The following is a 19155-nucleotide window of genomic DNA, read 5'->3' on the forward strand; positions in this document are numbered from 1 at the left end:
GATACTTGATAGAAAAATGCCTGTTGGCACTGTTTTGACGCCAGCTGAATGCCGACCAATGCTTCCTGGCGCTTGGAGATACTGTTTTGCAGAACTGTGCTAGAACTTCAACTCTAACGCTCTGCTTAACTCAGAAGATCCAGGACTTGACTCCTGAGTCCTGACACTCTGTTTAGCTCAAAAGTCCAATGAATAGCTCCCTCCAGCCCTTCACTGACTGAGGTAGCTCCTTGTAACTGCTTGTGCTGCTGCAACTCTCAACACTGTATGCTTAACTCTTCAGGGCCCAACCGCTGGAGCCCCCTTTACACTTTCAGGGTCCTCTCACTAGGCACCCCCTCTGACGCTTCAGGGTCCTCTCACTAGGCACCCCCTTTACCGCTAACTAGCTCCTAGATCCCTGGTCCCCTTTAAGCTGGGCAGACCCCTAGGGGTAGTTCACAGAACTCATAAACTTGGAATGCTTTCCTGGAACTGAACCCCTCTTTCTCCTCTGGTCCTCGGCACACCGGATCCCCTCTGCAGCTCAGCTCAACTCTCTTTCTCTGGATTCTCAGGCAAACCACCTGAGACACCCGATCCTTCAGACAGGAGGAGAGACAGCCATACTCTCCCTCCTGGGACTCTGCTTCCCGCCAAAGATGCTGCATCATGCGCTCCCCTCAAACATATACCCACTCCCAGAATCCTCTGCGGCAGAATCTGCCTTCTGGCGTAGATACAGGCCTGAATGTGCCTCTGATTGTTTGTTTCCTCCACTACCCAATGAGAATCCTCTCATGGAGCCAGTGGGGAAACTCCCCTCTCAGCAGCCACACCTGGGAGACATGACGGCCTAGCTGAAAATCATGGCCCTGCTGTTAGGCAGCCAAGGCCCACTATATTTTACCTAGCACCTACCCTGTAGGGTGCTACATCTGTAAATGTTGACTCTAGTGTTTAGACATAGACCTTTCATAATAGACATAGACCTTTCATAATGGACTTTCTGCCGGCGCTCTTCCCCCATGTCTGTCTGGTACTGCTTCCTTAAACTAGAATGACTGTTACCTAACACGAACCTGTCAGGGCAGTAAAATATGGAAAGTGCCATTGCAGACTCTCACCACCCCTCTGCAGCTGTAAAATTAGCAATACCTGACCTGCAGAATTTTTCTCTGTCAATGACTTGTAGGAATGAGTTTAACAGACCGGTGCTTGTACCTTTTTTTTTTTAGATGGCATTCTATCAAGGCAAATGTACGAAAGCTGCCACCACTGGCCTTACTTTAGAACAGTCATTTTGTGATGGACCTTGAAATATGAAGGCGACATCAGATGGAAAATGAAATCCCACCGCTCAAGGAACCCCTAGAAACCTCCTAGAGGGTTTCTCCTGAGGTTGCTAGGGGATCCTTGAGATGTGGTATCACGTTCTATCTGTTACCTTCATATTTCAAGGTTCTTCACCACTTGTAGGAACCAATATCATGACACCAATGATCTTTTTAGTGGACTGTAAGGCTCCATTCCCACTAATGCAAATCCAAAGCTGTGTGACTTTGGTGCCAATTTCATGCAACTTTACACTCTCTGGCACTCAAAGTTGCATCAATGGAGTACAGGAACCTCTTTAACGTCACTGCAACTTTAAGTTACAAAGATTGGAACAGGTGCCATGCAAATTATTGGGCTGTGACTTGCCATGCGACCGGGTCCAAAAATGCATGAAAAGTTACACTAGTGTGAATAGAGCTTAAGGGTGGCATTCTAACCACCACTGTAAAGGTGGGAATTTTCTTAATTGACCCCCAATCAACTGATCTTACTAGGGGTTTCCTGTGATCTGAAAATTATTTCAGGGGTTCCTCTATTGTAAAAAGATGGAGAGAGACTGCTTCAGAAGCTCCTCGTCATCCTTTTCCTTCATAATTTAAGGAGGCTGCATTCAAACTGTTGCTTTGAGGTAATGTGCGTAGCAGTGCCATTCATTTTGACAGGAAGTTGTGACCCCGGCTCTCTTGTTTTGTGTCTTGTAGCGCCCAGCAGTCCATTAGCAAAGCTCGGGCCTTGAAGGGAGAACTGGAGGAAATGAAATCAAACATGAATCTTCTGGAGGAGGCCAGAGCCAAGCTGGCAGCCCAGAACAAGCAGATGGTGAGTGACAGTCCTTATAAAGAGGTGCCACAGGGTACTGGTAGAAGGAGGCTGTGAGAAGAGTACCCACTTGCAAAACAGGATGGAGTAGCAAACCAAATGCTGATTGAATTGTTTATGAACTATATTCCCAAAAGTAATTAAACGCAAGTAAACTTTAATGGTATCCCACTCTTAGTCTGTAGGGTTCAATATTGAGTTGTGGTGGAGGAACTTGGACTGGCCTGCACAGAGTCTTAACCTCAACCTGATGGAACACTTCTGGGATTAATTTTAAAGCCAAGACTGCGAGCTTAGCCTTCTCGTCCACATGAGTACCTGAACTCACAAATGCGCTTCTGGAAGCATAGTCAAACATTCCCATAGACACACTCCTAAACCTTGAGGACAGCCTTCCCAGAAGAGTTGAAGCGGCGGTTATAGCTGCAAAGGGTGGGCCAACTCAATATTTAACCGGTCTAAGACTGGGATGCCATTAAAGTTCATGTGTGTGTAAAGGCAGGCATCCCAAAATTTGATAATAAAGTTGTTGTTACCATCCATTATTAAAGTGATACTAAACTCACACAGTTTAAAGGGTAACTCCACTTTCGTGGGGGGAAAACAATACCAAATAACGAAAAAATAATATAGCATATACAATAAGACAGTCATATTGTAATTGAATGTTATTAAAAATGTATCTTTCCTTTTTCAATCTGCATCTCTGTAATTTTTTGAAAATGCAATATGGCTACCTGGAGGTGTTGTGTACACAGAATGTATACAGACCATCCCTCAGAAAGCTTATTTCCTACTTGTGTGATTGGCTCACTGATTTTCCCAGAAGCCTACACTAAGGTACAAGTCAGATTTCAGGCATCCCCTGCAGCAAAAATGTCCTTTTTGGCGAGATACTCCCAGTAGGAACATGTCTGAAGGAATGCAGACCCTGACATTTTCCTTATTCATGCCCTGCAGCTGATTGATGATACTGAAACCACTCCCATTACACTCAGCACAGAAGAACAAACAGTGATTTCTTCATAATAACAAAATGTAGGAATCTGCAATAAAGTTTGTTAAAATCCTTGCAATAATCATAGATCACCCAGAGGGGAATGCTTTTTTTCCCCCAACAAAAGTGGAGTTGCACTTTAATTTACATTGTCCCTTCTATTTCTGTATGTGAATGATGAAATTATTTTAATAAAAAAAAAAAAGCGAAACCTAAAAGTACCCTTTTCCTACTCAATATACAGCTGTCACATGACCCAGATCATTCCCAGCCTGTCTGCAGGGAAACCTAAGCAGGAGACGCTAGTCCTCCACTGCTGTCACGTGTATGTGTGTATGTATATATATATATATATATATATATATATTGTAACAGGAAGTCAGCTAAATCTGGGAATGTAGTCACAGGAAGGAGATACATTTCTACCTGATTTAGAAAGTCCATTAATTAATTTAGGGTGTTGGCTACAGAGCTAGCCAGCAGGAAGTTGAAAGGCCTTCACCTGTTCAGAATGAGGGAGTTAAGGCTCTATAATTTGTTCAGAGAAATTCCTATTGTTTGCTGCCTCCTGTCGCCGTGTGGGCTGGGAGAGGAAGGCAGACATACGTGTACCTCCCGACGCCGTGTGGGCATGGGAGAAGGACTGCTGCCTCCTGTCGCCGTGTGGGCTGGGAGAGGGGGACAGTCGGATGTGTGCCTCCCGACAAGCTGGTGAGCATGGGAGAAGACCCCCTACAGCGATGTGAAGCTAAGGAGGGTAACCACGAGTGAAGACGTCTCAAAGGTGAGAAGACAAAGTGTTCCATGTGAAGAGTGTGAAGAGTAAAGGGACCTGTTAAATGAACTGTGTTCAATGTGAAGAATCTGAAGAGTAAAGGATCCTGTTATAAATGAACATGTGCTGTGTGAAAGAAAACAAAGGGACATGTTCAATGGACAATGTTGGTGCTGTGTGAAAAGCAAACAAATGGACATTTGAGTGTCTGCTGTAGGATCAGCAGTGTCGGCCCAACAGTAGGTTGGAAAGACTTCTTAGGTAGGTTCCAGCGTGAGAAGGTAGCCGCCCACAGAGGCAAGGATTTATTTTGTCTTTTATTTTATTTTGATGTTTTTGCTGCATGCACTGGTATGAAGAAAATTGACCTAATAAACCAAACTATTGTTTTCAACCTCTGCTCGGCTATCTCTCTGTGAAAACGCACCCCCAAAGGGGTCATCCACGCCTACCACCGAGCTAATCCCTTACATATGGTGGAGGTATGCAGTGGGCAGAAGCAGCAAGATCCCTGCAGCACAATCTATGTGTGCAGGAGAGAAGATCCTGACAGAAAAAAAAAAAAAAAAAAAAGTGTTTTAAAGAGACAGCGGTCTCAAAATTATTTGATGAACTTTGTTGTGTCTGGTGCAAGTGACTGCACAAACTGTGTGCGCAGGAAAAGAGATCTCGCAAGAGAGAGAAAAACTACATGTGTTGAAGAGACAGTGGTCTGAAAATTGTTTGCTGGACTGTGAAAAATTTGTTTGTGGAGTTATTGAAGATGGGGCGGTCCAAACGCCTGAAAAATGCAAAGATAGATGAAATGAGAGACCGGATTCTATGGATGGAGGGGATGATGCCGTCTGAACCAGCCCCATCCATGCCTAAAGAGAGTCTACTAAAGAGGAAGGTTGTTGTCCCTAGCAACACTGATGAAACTGCTATGGAGACGCAGTGTGCTCAGATGAAAAGTAAGCTCAAAATGGAGGAGATGTTGAAACAACTGATTATATCAAATACAGCTCAACAGCAGGCAAATGCAGCTCAACAGCAGGCAAATGCGGATTTTCAGCGGAGCTTTGCAGCTCAACAAAAGGCTCATCAAGAGAGCATGGCAGGCTGGAAACAGAGACGCCAGCAGCCAATGGAGGCCATCGGTTTGGAAGAAACCGAGTATGTGTGCAGGGCTGAGTTGGATGCCTTGCAACGGAAAATGGAAGAAAAGGAACAAGCCTTGGAATTGCTTAAAATGGAGCATAGAAACTTGCAGGAAATGAATGAACTACTCAAGTCTCATGTGTCACAGTGGGAAGAATCCACTGCTCTTCTTTTGGTCGAGTTGCAAAAACGCAGAGAGACTATAATGGAGAAAGATACCATCCTCATGGAAAAGGAAAGTGAAATTCAGACTTTGCAGAAGCAAAGTATGGCTGATATGTTGGAGTTGCGTAATCAGCTGGAAAAAAGTCTTCAGTCTTTGGGAGCTACAAAAATAGACCTGCAGGAGTCGCAGGAACAGAATGTCGCTCTGAAAACGACATTGTCTCTCAGCGACAACGAGAAAAGTGAAAGAGAGGCTAAATTACTGAGTACTGTGTATGAGCTCACCACTTTGAGCAATGTGGTAGATGAATTACGTGCAGACTGTGAAAGTTGGAAAGGTGAAGCCCAACGTTTCCAGCAGCAGTTAAAGGAGAAAGAAGCCTGTGTGGCAGAATTACAGTCTCATTCCCAGAAACTAGCCAATGAGGTGAAGGCTCTTATGCAGGGAAAAGGAGATTGTGAACATAAGAGGGAAAAAGTAGAGGCACAGCTTCTGGAATCGCAAATCAAGGTGTCAGAAGGTGACCGATTGTGTGCTAAGCTGTCAGAGAAGGCAAACCGACTGCAGGTTGAGTTGGACAATGTTACAAATCAGCTTTCTCAAGCAGACAGCAAATCTAGAGAAATTGCGGAAGATTTTTCTATCTTGGAATCGCAGCTGCAAGACACGCAGGAACTCTTACAGGAAGAGAGGTGTCAAAGGCTGAGTTTTAGCACAAAGCTCAAACAAATGGAAGATGAGAAAAATGGCTTCCTGGAACAATTAAAAGAGGAGGCGGAAGCAAAGAAAAACCTATCAGAGCAAGTCGCAACATTGCAAGCTCAGATAGCGGATATGAAAAAACGCATGGAAGAAAGCGTTGGTTCATTACAGTGTGTTGAAGATGTGAAAAAGAAGTTTGATCAGATGCTTGGTGAAGAGAAGACTGTGTCTGCAAAATATGCAGAAGAACGCGCACGTGAAGAAACGGAGGTGCGTGATAACGAGAGCAAAGCCCTGTTCTTGGCTCGCTCCTTGGAGGAAGCTCTAGAGTGTAAAGTTGAACTAGAAAGAGTTAACCAACAGCTGTGTACAGAAATGGAAGATTTGGTCCGCTCCAAGGATGATGTTGTGAAAAGCGTTCAGGAGCTAGAAAAGTCTAAGCGAGTCTTAGAACAGCAAGTAGAAGAGATGAAGATTCCGTTGCAGGAACTGGAAGAGGAATTCCAGGCAACAGAGGATCTGTCCCAAAGAGGGGATAGTGTGTCTGATGCAGTTTTTAAAAGGATCAGTGTTTTGGGGTCTGTCCTGAGTGAGCCTCAGAAATGTGATGACATGTGGCTTGAATCACCCCTTTGGAATAAACCGTTCCTTAGAAAACTTCAAGCATTAGAAAATGTATCATTAGAACTTCAGCAAACAAAGGAGCTGAGTAAGAAATGTGGTGATTTCTCAGTTCAGGCTGAAAACCTAGTGGAGAAAACTAAGGCTGTTGGTGAAAACGTGAAGCAAATGAATAAGTGCCTTTCAGGGAGTGTTTCCAAAATGGAACTGGTGAAAGACAGGTGGCAGAAATTTGATCGTGATCTTGAGATACATTCCATGTGGAATTCAGATAGAGAAAAGGAACTAGGTGACCTTGAGCGGTCAAATAGTTCAGCAGAAAGTGCATTGAAGAAACCTGTAAAAGAATGTGTTGCAGTTCCATGCTTCTTCACTGATGCAGAGAGGAGGTCTATAATGGATACCACCCAGATCGCTGGGTTCAACTGTGTTGTTGCCTTTAACCCCTATGTTGGTGGAAGGAAAGTTGATGATGTTCTGGTTGGCTACTTCTGTGAAGAGTTTGGCAAGAAATATAAACTGAATATCAAATCAAATAGTAGGCCTTTACTGCGACTCGCTCAGGAGGGCGAAAAGTTTAAGAAGTTGATGAGTGCAAATGCTTCAGATCTGCCTATGAATATGAAATGTTTGAATGATATTGATATCTCTGGGAAAAGGAACAGGGGTCACTTTGAAGAAATGTGTGACAGCCTGTTGTCTCAATTGGAAAATCCTCTGCACAGCATCTTAGAGCAAGCAAAGCTCAAGAAGGAAGATCATTCCCTTTTACAACAAAAAGTCAATGATTGTGTACAGCTGTATGGAGAGGCAACTCAAGTCACAGAGGGATGTCAAGAGTCCCTACTTGGAACAAAGCTTAGTGAAGCAAAGGTTCTCAAAGTTTTGTGGAAAACATTTATGGATTGCAGAGAGAGGCGTCTTAAGAATGTTGAAGACATTAAGACTAGCCCAATTGAGTTGCCTATGGATCACGGTCCTCCATGGTGGATTGGACAGACGGTTATGAGGGACAAGCTGTCTGACATTTATGAGAAAGCTGTCAATGAAGATGACAGAAACGAGAAGGAGCAAAATTATGCCAAAAATGCAGTTGAAGAATGTGTATATGAGATGAGAGACAAACTGTGTGGCATTTATGAGAAATCCGTCAATGAAGATGACAAAACAGTTTCATCCGGAAGCTTGAGGATAATAGGAGGCTTATCAGTGAGTCAGCAGTGCTTGACACATGCGTGCCTGGAAATCTGTGTCCCAACCCTAGGGTTGAAACAAGAGGGGGGGGTATGTAACAGGAAGTCAGCTAAATCTGGGAATGTAGTCACAGGAAGGAGATACATTTCTACCTGATTTAGAAAGTCCATTAATTAATTTAGGGTGTTGGCTACAGAGCTAGCCAGCAGGAAGTTGAAAGGCCTTCACCTGTTCAGAATGAGGGAGTTAAGGCTCTATAATTTGTTCAGAGAAATTCCTATTGTTTGCTGCCTCCTGTCGCCGTGTGGGCTGGGAGAGGAAGGCAGACATACGTGTACCTCCCGACGCCGTGTGGGCATGGGAGAAGGACTGCTGCCTCCTGTCGCCGTGTGGGCTGGGAGAGGGGGACAGTCGGATGTGTGCCTCCCGACAAGCTGGTGAGCATGGGAGAAGACCCCCTACAGCGATGTGAAGCTAAGGAGGGTAACCACGAGTGAAGACGTCTCAAAGGTGAGAAGACAAAGTGTTCCATGTGAAGAGTGTGAAGAGTAAAGGGACCTGTTAAATGAACTGTGTTCAATGTGAAGAATCTGAAGAGTAAAGGATCCTGTTATAAATGAACATGTGCTGTGTGAAAGAAAACAAAGGGACATGTTCAATGGACAATGTTGGTGCTGTGTGAAAAGCAAACAAATGGACATTTGAGTGTCTGCTGTAGGATCAGCAGTGTCGGCCCAACAGTAGGTTGGAAAGACTTCTTAGGTAGGTTCCAGCGTGAGAAGGTAGCCGCCCACAGAGGCAAGGATTTATTTTGTCTTTTATTTTATTTTGATGTTTTTGCTGCATGCACTGGTATGAAGAAAATTGACCTAATAAACCAAACTATTGTTTTCAACCTCTGCTCGGCTATCTCTCTGTGAAAACGCACCCCCAAAGGGGTCATCCACGCCTACCACCGAGCTAATCCCTTACAATATATATATATATATATATATATATATATATAATATGTATGTGCATTTGATATAGAACAGCCTTTGGGATACAGAGTAAAAAATAAATATCAATAAACTGTTTTAAATTGACATACAATTATATGTTTAAAATTAAACATTTAATATTTTTTGGAAATACCATGGTATTGGGGGATTTCTGTCAGTCACAGGGTGTGTTATGCCCCTTCGGCCTGTGTCTTAGACTAAGAGGGAGGTGAAGCCTCCATCAATCTACATGTAATATCCCACCCCCATTGTGTTTAGCTGGTTAATGGGCATGAAGGAGGAGGGCGGGAGTGGGCTGTCAGTTTACCACGGTATATACCCCCCCCCCCCATGCGTGACTCTATTGTCACATGGGCTGTTCAGATGCGATAGAAAATGCTCAGCATAGAAACTCACTGAAAACTGAGCATGTGCAGAGTTGCCTCTAGAGCTGCAAAATCCCTAGCTGAATTTGGGGACATGGACAGAAGGTGGAGATTGAGAGCAGCAGGATCAACCAGTTTTTTGCAGAATACAGAAAATTAATCTCAGTGGCCAAGTATGAACAGCATGTAATACAGCATTTAATAGTTTTTTTTATGATGTGGATTTTGTGACACTTTACTTGGATAATGTACTGTATAGAGTATCAGCAATATGTATAGTCAGTAAAAAAAAAAAAAAAAAAACTTTCTGATTATTCCACTATAAAATTGGCTATTTGGAGATCCTGATGTTGTTTATACCCCACAATTTGGAAGGGTTCACTATTTTTCTTATGTTTTGAGCCTGTAAAGCTTCTAAATCTTACATTGTAGCCTGTATTTCTAGTATACAGTATGTATTTCCATAATTACGCTACATAATATTACACAATAGGAAACTTTTGTTTATGTTAGTGCACTGCCATAAACCTATTTTTAGCTAGGCTGGAAAACAGACAGTTCCATCCAACTCGCTCTGACGCTCTCCCAACAATTTTGTTACAGGTCAAGAAAAAACTAACCAGCAACTGTACAATTCTGCCTCACGGTGGTGTTGGGGGACCCCCTGAGTGCAAAATAGTTCTACAAAGAGGGAAAAATTAGGGAAAAATTAATTGTGAGGAAAGTGCCCGATATTTTATTTTTTTCCATTGTTGTCCCTTGCAGTAAGACATTCCCCAGCTAAACTGCTCTTACTGTAGTGAATCCCTTCCTGTAATGGCAGAATCCTTTTGCCCCCCCCCTCCCCATATATGCCTGGGAAACCTATAACATGTTGGGCTCTTGCAGTCTTTCGTTTTAAAGGTAAGCATGGACAGTTGATGATGATTGTCTTTTCAGGACAAGGAGAACATTGCTTTGATTCACAAGATCAGCTCCCTGCAAGAAGAGGTAAGTGCCTGTCACTTATCCAACCTATTCACTTAAATTGATTTTGCTGGGTGAAATGCATAGGTAGTATGCTCAGATTGGAATGCTTAATTTAGCAGCACAGGGGCTGCCCAGTTAAATTTGAAAGAGTTTGGGGCTTGTGGCTGGATACCCCAGGCCTTAGTCCTACCGCCCTTATTTTAGATAGAATTCTATTGTGAGGATGTATGCACTGATGTCTCTTCTATTGAAATCTTATCTCCTTATTGTCATGATACTGAAGGTGAATATGTGTCATGCCCTGTGTACTAATTGTGCTGGATTTGTGTTACTGCTTCCTTAAACTTATTTTCTCAATAAAATCCACTTTGTTCAAGACAAAAACAAATTGATTTTGCTGTAAAATTCATTTTTTTTTAAATTTTATTTCTTAATTCTTTCTCTGAAATGTTGTCAAAAATGGCTTCATGTGAAGTTAGCTTGGGGAAAAAAAGCATGTTAGAGCTGAGAAGGGGCCCTTTTTCTGGTAAAAGCAAAGAAAGAACATGGCAAGGACAGGTTAAAGATGTCAAAACTCTCTCAAGAACCCCCAAGCCCATTGCAACCTTCATACATGCATACATACATACTGTATTTTCTAGCGTATAAGACTACTTTTGAACCTCGTCTTTTACACCGAGTATAATATCTCCAAGGTAACCTAAGTAGAAGTATTACCGGTAGATGTAATCTCTCAAGACACTGGCTGTGTGGGAATCCTGTGCCGGTGTACCGTAGCTTCGGCTACATACAGTGTACCGCGCTGAGCCAATCAGGGAGAGTGATGTATTCTATTATTGAATGCAAAGCCTGCTCGGATTGGCGGAGTAACATCAGCCCGCCTCTCTGACTCTGCCAATCCGAGCAGGCTTTGCATTCAATAAAAGAATACATCGCTCACTGTGATTGGCTCAGCGTGGTATACTGTATGAAGCCGAAGCTACGGTACATACGGTATACCGGTACAGGATTCCCACACAACCAACATCTTGAGATTACATCTACTGGTAATACTTATACTTAAGGTACCTTGGAGATATTATGAGAGATTACATGTATTACAGTACTAGGGTACCTTGGAGATCTATGAGAAATCTGATGTTTTTCAATGGTGTTGCCTTGCTTCGGAAGAGGGGTAGTCTTATACGGCGAGTATAGCCCAAAACCTATGTTTTAACTTGAAAATTAGGGGGGTCGTCTTGTATGCCGGAAAATACGGTACATACATACATTTTCTTTTTTTTTTTTTTTAACTTTGCCTTTTCTAAAATTAAGGCAGAATCAAATCTCCCAGGTTCACTCTCTTGTGACTGAATTTTTCATTATTCACAGAATCACCGCAGCACCCTAGAAGTGGAAGAAGTAAGGAAGACTTTTTCTGAGGTTTCGGAAAAAGCTGCCATTCTCCAGGTATCTGTTGCTACCTTTTGGTTAATGCTGAAAGAATCCCTTGTAATAACAGTATCACTTAAAAGTTGAAAAACCTTTGACTGGAACTCTCTGCTTAACTACCTCCAACCCGGGCCATAGTACATATACGGCCGGGTGGGAGTCTCTTCCTTCTGAATGGACGTTCCGGAACGTCCTTCAGAAGGAGAGAGATCGCGCCGCCGCGGGCACGCGTAGTGGCGCGATCTCGATGTGCCTGTGTCCCTCGGACACACGGCAACAACATTCGGCAGGAGGGCCCTGTGATTGGCCCTCCTGATCACATGACGGCTGTGTCCAATCACAGCCGTCATGTAATGTAAATAGAGCCGTTGTAACTGCTTCGATCTCTTCTCCTCCTGACAGATCCTGTCAGTGAGGAGAAGATTAGAGGATCGGTGCTGCTGCTGGGGTGATCAGTGAGTATTTCTAATTACTCACTGATCACAGGGGGGGTCTGTGCTGGTAATCAGAACATTGATTACCAGTGCAGCCCTGGGGGGGGGGAGGGGTGCCACTAAGCCACCAGGGATGCCCACCCATGACCACCAAGGATGCCCACTATGGCCACCAGGGATGGCAAGCAGGGCTCAGAGAGCCCCCCAGTGCCCTCCCTATCAGTAATGCCCATCAATGGCATCTATCAGTGCTGCCCACCAGTGCCATTATTGCCATCTATCAGTGCCGCCCACCAGTGCCCATTATTGCCCACCAGTGCTGCCTATCAGTGCCCATCAGTGCCCCCCATCAGTGCCACCCATCAGTGCCGATCATTGCCGCCCAACAGTGCCACTATCAGTGCCCATCAGTGCCACCAATCAGTGCCCATCAGTGCTGCATATCAGTGCTACCTATCAGTGCCCATCAGTGCTGCATATCAGTGCCACCCCATCAGTGTCTCCTCATCAGTGCCTGTCAGTGCGGCATCATCAGTGCTCATCAGTGCAGGAAAAAACATATCTATTTACAAAATTTTATAACCTAAACAAGAAACTTTTTTTTTTTTCAAATTTTTCAGTCTTTTTTTATTTGTGCACCAAAAAAGAAAAAACCTGACGGTGATCAAATACCACCAAAAGAAAGCTCTATTTGTGGGGAAAAAATGACACAAATTTGGTTTAGGTACAGTGTTGCATGACCGCGCAATTGTCATTCAAATTGCAACAGCGCTAAAAGCTGAAAATTGGTCTGGGAAAGAAGGGGGTTTAAGTGCCCAGTATTGAGGTGGTTAAAGATGAACCCCAATAACCACTAACCCGTACCTGAGGGTCAGCTTCATCCCATCTGAGCCCCAACAAGCCAATATAAGAGCTGGTCATGTGACTTGGTGTACCAGGCAGGACAGACGTTGGTAAAGGTGTTGCTAAAAGTTCTTCTCTACTTCAAAATCAAACTGTCAATCTTCTGGATGTCAAACCATATCTCTATGTCCAGGTTGCCCTCTGATGTCGCTGACCATCTTCTAAACCTGTACTGTTATGTTTTGAAGGTTCTTATTCAACCAGGTCATAGCTAGTAGAAGTTATCTTCAACTGGACTTTTTTCTGTAGTGTTGAAATCATTCCAGAACAAGTCCACTTAAATGTGACTAACTCATCTCTGTGTTTGAATTCTTATCTCTTGACTTTAATGTTTTGTCTGCAGATACAGCTGACGGAGTTTGAAAGCACGCTACAGAAGAAGGATGCCGGGCTCCTTGTGGTGAGGCCAAAGTAGTGTTGAATATTTTTACCATAAATAGGTATATTCACAATACACAGAATAATTTAGTAGCAGAATAAGGGTCTATGTCAACAGGCTTTTGTTTGCATCAGAACTTTTCTCCCAATGCAAATCTATGGGAATTCAAAAAAGTGAAGGAGATCAAATGCACTCCTAATGGAATTTTGATTGAACTCCGAGTCTCAAACTGATGTCAAAAGTATGCTGCATTTGCCAACTAATGTGCGTCAACACAGGCCCTAAATCAGACTCTACAGTGTCCGTAAACAGCCTAATATTTGCAGATGATGCACAAGTCTCTGGTGCAGATACTGATTTGAATGGCTCAGTGTTCTGTGTAATATGACAGAGCTATAAACATTATATAATATTAGTGTGGTGGGGACATTGGAGTATAACTTTTTGTTTGTTAAAAATCTTACCCACAGAATAAATACACACATATATATATATATATATACACAAAAAGAATAGCTTGCTGCAGCATAAAAAACAAACTGGCTTTTTTTTTGCCAGGAAAAAACATACACAGGACTAAATATACAAACCAAGACAAATGTTTTTGTTTTTATTATTATTATGTACCACAAAAACCCCCTAACTACCACCTAAACACACCCTCAGGCTAAGAAACGGTTACACATTTAACCCATGCATGCAGCCTTTTTACAAAAATCTGATCTTCTAAAAGATCTAGGGGATGGTAAAGGACAGAAGGAAAAGCCACACACCCAAAGACTGACCCGACAGCAGCTACGGGGACCTGGCATTTTTCCAGGCTCCCGGCCACCACCTGTCCTCCTTAAGACCCCAAATCTTCCCAAACTCGCCCAGAATGTTGTGCACCACCACCTCGACAGGAAGGACTTTTTTCCAAGTGTAAACCTGACGCGGTTAATTCCACGTGAAGTAACGGACTGCTAAGCTAACTAGAAAAAGTGTCTCAAAATTAGAGTGTAAGCTCTTCTGGTGCAGAGACTGATGTGAGGTCTCAGTACAGCACTGTAGAATATGTGCAAGCTACAGTATCTCACAAATGTGAGTACACACCTCACATTTTTGTAAATATTTTATTATATCTTTTCATGTGACAACACTGAAGAAATTACACTTTGCTACAATGTAAAGTAGTGAGTGTACAGCTTGTATAACAGTGTAAATTTTCTGTCCCCTCAAAATAACTCAACACACAGCCATTAATGTCTAAACTGCTGGCAACAAAAGTGAGTACACCCCTAATTGAAAATGTCTAAATTGGGCCCAAAAGTGTCAATATCTTGTGTTGTCACCATTATTTTCCAGCACTGCCTTAACTCTCTTGGGCATGGAGTTCACCAGAGCTTCACAGGTTGCCACTCGAGCCCTCTTCCACTCCTCCATGATGACATCACAAAGCTGGTGGATGTTAGAGACATTGTGCTTCTCCACCTTCCGTTTGAGGATGCCCCACAGATGCTCAATAGGCTTTAGGTCTGAAAACATGCTTGGCCAGTCCATCACCTTTACCCTCAGCTTCTTTAACAAGGCAGTGGTCATCTTGGAGGTGTTTTGGGGTTATGTTGAAATACTGCCCTGCGGCCCAGTCCCTGAAGGGAGGGGATCATGCTCTGCTTCAGTATGTCACAGTACATGTTGGCATTCATGGTTCCCTCAATGAACTGTAGCTCCCCAGTGACGGCAGCACTCGTGCAGCCCCAGGGTCTTGGCAATCATCCTATAGCCTAGGCCTTTCTTATGTAGAGCAACAATTCTTTGCCATGAGGTGCCATGTTGAACTGCCAGTGACTAGTATGTGAGAGAGCGCAATAACACCAAATTTAACACACCTGCTGCCAATTCACACCTGAGACCTTTTAACACTAACGAGTCACATGACACCGGGGAGGAAAAATGGCTAATTGGGCCCAGTTTGGACAATTTTAGGGTGTACTCCCTTTTCTTTCCAGCGGTTTAGACAATGGCTCTGTGTTATATTGAGGGGACAGCATATTTACACTGTTATACAAGCTGTACACTCACTACTTTACATTGTAGAAAAGTGTCATTTCTTCAGTGTTGTCACATGACAATATATAATATATTTACAAAAAAGGTGAGGTGTATACTCACTTTTGTGAGATACTGTTTATAAATGTATAAGGTGTTTTTCACACGAGTGGCTTGGGGGCAGTAAAACCAGGTGGCTGAGACTTTTTTTTAATGCCCCGTGTCTGCCCACCTAAAGTGCAAAATCTAGGCTGGGGACGCGGTTAACAGGTTTTTCATAATACAAAGCATCGCACCTGTGACATAAGCCGGCATGCCGAGTTGACAGACAGTCAAACTCGGCCATTCAAGTTAATGGTTCTGTACTGCAACTGCAAGCCAAATCCTTACCCCATGGTTGCAGCACATTAGCCCCATTAAAAATTACTAATTAGTCTAAAAAATAAAAAACAGCCATTCAGGAGGCAGCAGGATTGCCTCTTGAATGCCTGACAGCAGCTGAAAAGCGTTACACTGCAGATTGTTTTTCAAAATACTGGCTAGTGTGAGCCTAGCCTAATGGTGTAATATAGTGAGAGGATTGGTGGAATATGTCAGAGCTTTACAAATATGGAAAGTTACATTACAATCGAGATTTATTTTGTGTTGCAGAAAGACCTGTACGTAGAAGAGTTGAAGTCTACACTGATGGAATACAGTGCTGTTATCGAGGTAACGGCAGAAAGTCGTTTTTTGCAATTTGTTTTTTTGGTTAGTTTTTGCTATTGGACCAAGCTTCACTAGTTTCTCAATCTGTTGAGCCAGTTTGTAAACCTCATAAATTTATTACCATTTCTAGGTTTTGGGAAATGTCTGGAATGTGTTATATGATCTCGTATGATCCATCTTCTCCTATTAAACTTTCAGAATCTAAGAATAGAGAAGAACAAGCTGGAGCACAATCTGCAGCAGATGGAGCAAGAGCTTTTGTCGTACGTATCTCTGATGTCATTCAGCTGCATCACAGCCAGCTGACAAATACTGAGCTGAGAAATACCATTTCATTATTATGAAAAAAATACTAAAGTCAAAGTGCGGTCTGTTAATGTATACCCGACTGCCAATCTGCAGCACTTGGAAGATGTAGAAGAGAAAGGGATGGAACATACTTGCAAGCTGTGTCTTTTTGCTTTTTGTCTATGTATAGCTAGCTCTGTTTTTTCCAAACATGCTTGAATCCACTTACTGTTGACTGACTGACTACCTCTGCTAGAGGCCTATTCCAAGCATCAACTACCATTTCGGCAAAATAATACTTTTGAAGATTCGTTTTTAACTTTCCTCTAGTTAGTTTGAGGTCTTGTTCCCCCTGTTCTTCTTGATCTTGGTTTCATGTTGAAAATACTGCCCTCCTGAAATCTATTCACCCCCTTGACGTATTTAAAGGTTTCAATCATGTCCCTTCTTTTCTCCAGACTAAATATATTAAGTTCTCAGAGTTGCTCTTGATATGTTTTATCCCCCAGAACTTTCACCATTTTTGGTACCCATCTCTGTACTCGTTCTATCTTGTCAATCTCTTTTTGTAAGTGAGGTCTCCAGAACTGGACACAGTATTCTAAATGAGGTCTCACGATATAGGGGTATCATACTGGACCTCCTTCTTGTTGATGATCCCTCTAGTGATGCATCCTAGAAATGTATTCACTTTTCCCACTGCCTGGTTATACGGTTTGCCCATTTTGCAATCATCTGAAATAAGTACCCCTAAATTTTTTTCCTCTTTAGTGCTAGCCATTACTCTACCCCCCCAAAATGTTGTACTGTGTCAAGGGTTGCATTATTTAGAAACCTTGAACTGTAGTCTCCACTATTTTGACCAATCTTTCAGCAATGCCAAATCATGTTCCATGTTACAGATACCTCCAGGGATATCAACCCTATTGCATACCTTTTTGTATCATCTGCAAAAGACATACCTTGCCCAACAAACCATTATTTATTTTACATTCTAGGTTAAATAGTACAGGACCTAGTACAGAGCCTTGTGGTACACCACTAGTTACTGGTCTCTGTTCGGATTGAACTCCATTTACAACAACACTCTGGTATCTATCCTTTAGCCAACTTTTTATCCACTGAACCGCCCAAGTGTTAAGTCCTTGCTTGTACAACTTTTGTATTCGATTATTATGTAGAGCTGGATCTAATGCCTTGCTGAAATCAAGATAGGCTATGTCCACAGCACCACACTGGTCAAAAACGTGTGATATAGTCAACAATTTCATGCAGTAACCCTATTTATAATGCAAACCACTTGCCAACTGCCTAACTGGGAACATACCTCATTACTTTGACGGTAAATACGGGGGTTATGGGGGCATCTAGATGCCATAACTCGAGTATCCTCTTTTTTCCTCACAAAAGTGGTGGATTCACTGCTGGTTCACTTTTAGAAGCAGCGGAAGGGGTCATTCCTCCAATTCACCCACCCGTTGCTTTCTGGTGGTTTTCAGGCTTACCCGGTGGATGGGCATAGAGATGAGCGAAATGAAAAATGGCCTTCGCTCATCTCTATAACCGAGGAGGACCGGAGTGACTTGACATCACTTCCAGGTTCTGGCCACATGTGAACAGGACTTTGTTGTTTTTTTAAGCAGAAGAACGCTTTTTTTTTTTCCCTTCTGATTTTAAGAGGAGGGTTTTGGGGTCTTTTATATAAACGGTGTTCGCACCATACATGTGAGGTATTGCTGCGAACATCTGAGCGAGAGCAATAATTCTACCAGTAGACCTCCTCTGTAACTCCTAAACTGGTAACCTTTAAAAATGTTTTAAAGCATCGCCTATGGAGTTTAAGTACCGCCGTTTGACACCATTCCACGGGTGCACGTAATTTTAAAGCATGACATGTTCAGTATCTATTTACACTGCGTAACATCATATATTATATTCTACAAAAGAATTGGGATATATATATTTTTTTTATTCATTTAAATTTTTTTTTTTCCAAAATTGCGTTTGAAAAACCGCTGCGCAAAAACCATATGACAGAAAATTGCAATTTTGTTCTGTAGGGTCTCTGATAAAAAAAAAAGTATGTTTGGGGGTTCGAAGTCCTTTTTCTAGCAAAAAATACTGATTTTTACTTGTAAACAAAAAAAAAAAAAAAAAAAGACCTGGTCAGCAAGTGGATAATGCCATCTATGACCACTAAGATATATCTATTTTGAAGCCCCAGGAAGTGAGTCACTCTTTCCTTCTGTCACCCATATGTGATTTCTTCCCATGCCAGTAATATGTATTTTGCCACCATATTTTAGGAGTCTTCCATAAGGTGCATAAATGCAATTGAATTTCATGTTTATATGTACTGTTGGTTGGTTTCAGAAGTCAAAAGGAAGCAGTATCCCTCTAAGATCTCCTGTATATTCTCTTTTAGGAATGGCATTAGTTCACCAATTACGTACAAGTTAAACCGTGTCATTAATGTCGGTCTGAGCTCACTGCACACCGAGCTGGAATATGCACAGCAGTCGCCGGAGGTAGGTGTAGACTACACAGAGTATAATTGGTCCAGCCTTACCCACCATGTCTGCTTTGCTCACCAATCTCTCCCCAACCTCCCCCCTTGTCACATGACCAGGTGTCCACAGCAGAGTGGATGTTCTCTTCAGGCCGCATGTCTGCCCTGGATGTCACTTTGGACCGTGAGGTTCTCTTGTTACTTCAAGGACCAGGACACGAACAACTAGCCACCGAGTTTAAAGGCATCCTGCAGGCAATGGTAAGGGCAAGACTGGCCTTTGAATATCAAAAGGTGTCCACAAAGAATTGTAAAGCATTTTAGAACACTTTGAAAGTCTGTAAATCAGGTAAATCCCTGGCGCACATGTGGCCCTTCAGTGGCTCTTCAGGACTTTATTGTGCAAGCT

At 42.8% G+C, this 19155-nt stretch overlaps 2 protein-coding genes across 2 annotated transcripts in view; both read left to right on the forward strand.

Annotated features, from left to right (window-relative positions):
* ETFRF1 (electron transfer flavoprotein regulatory factor 1) overlaps positions 1–19155 on the forward strand; it is a 305885-nt gene that overhangs the window by 44130 nt on the left and 242600 nt on the right. The gene's annotated exons all lie outside the window — the stretch shown is intronic.
* Positions 1–19155, forward strand: part of LOC309554427 (inositol 1,4,5-triphosphate receptor associated 2-like) — a 224196-nt gene that overhangs the window by 33280 nt on the left and 171761 nt on the right. Inside the window, exons 4-11 of the mRNA XM_082256145.1 lie at positions 2019–2136; positions 10037–10087; positions 11438–11515; positions 13178–13234; positions 15893–15952; positions 16148–16212; positions 18663–18765; positions 18867–19007. Of these exons, the coding sequence (XP_082112271.1) occupies positions 2019–2136; positions 10037–10087; positions 11438–11515; positions 13178–13234; positions 15893–15952; positions 16148–16212; positions 18663–18765; positions 18867–19007 (673 nt within the window). The remainder of the gene's footprint in view (positions 1–2018; positions 2137–10036; positions 10088–11437; positions 11516–13177; positions 13235–15892; positions 15953–16147; positions 16213–18662; positions 18766–18866; positions 19008–19155) is intronic.

This window comes from Pelophylax lessonae (genome assembly GCF_965119305.1).
Source record: "Pelophylax lessonae genome assembly, chromosome: 4".
NCBI classification, from domain to species: domain Eukaryota; kingdom Metazoa; phylum Chordata; class Amphibia; order Anura; family Ranidae; genus Pelophylax; species Pelophylax lessonae.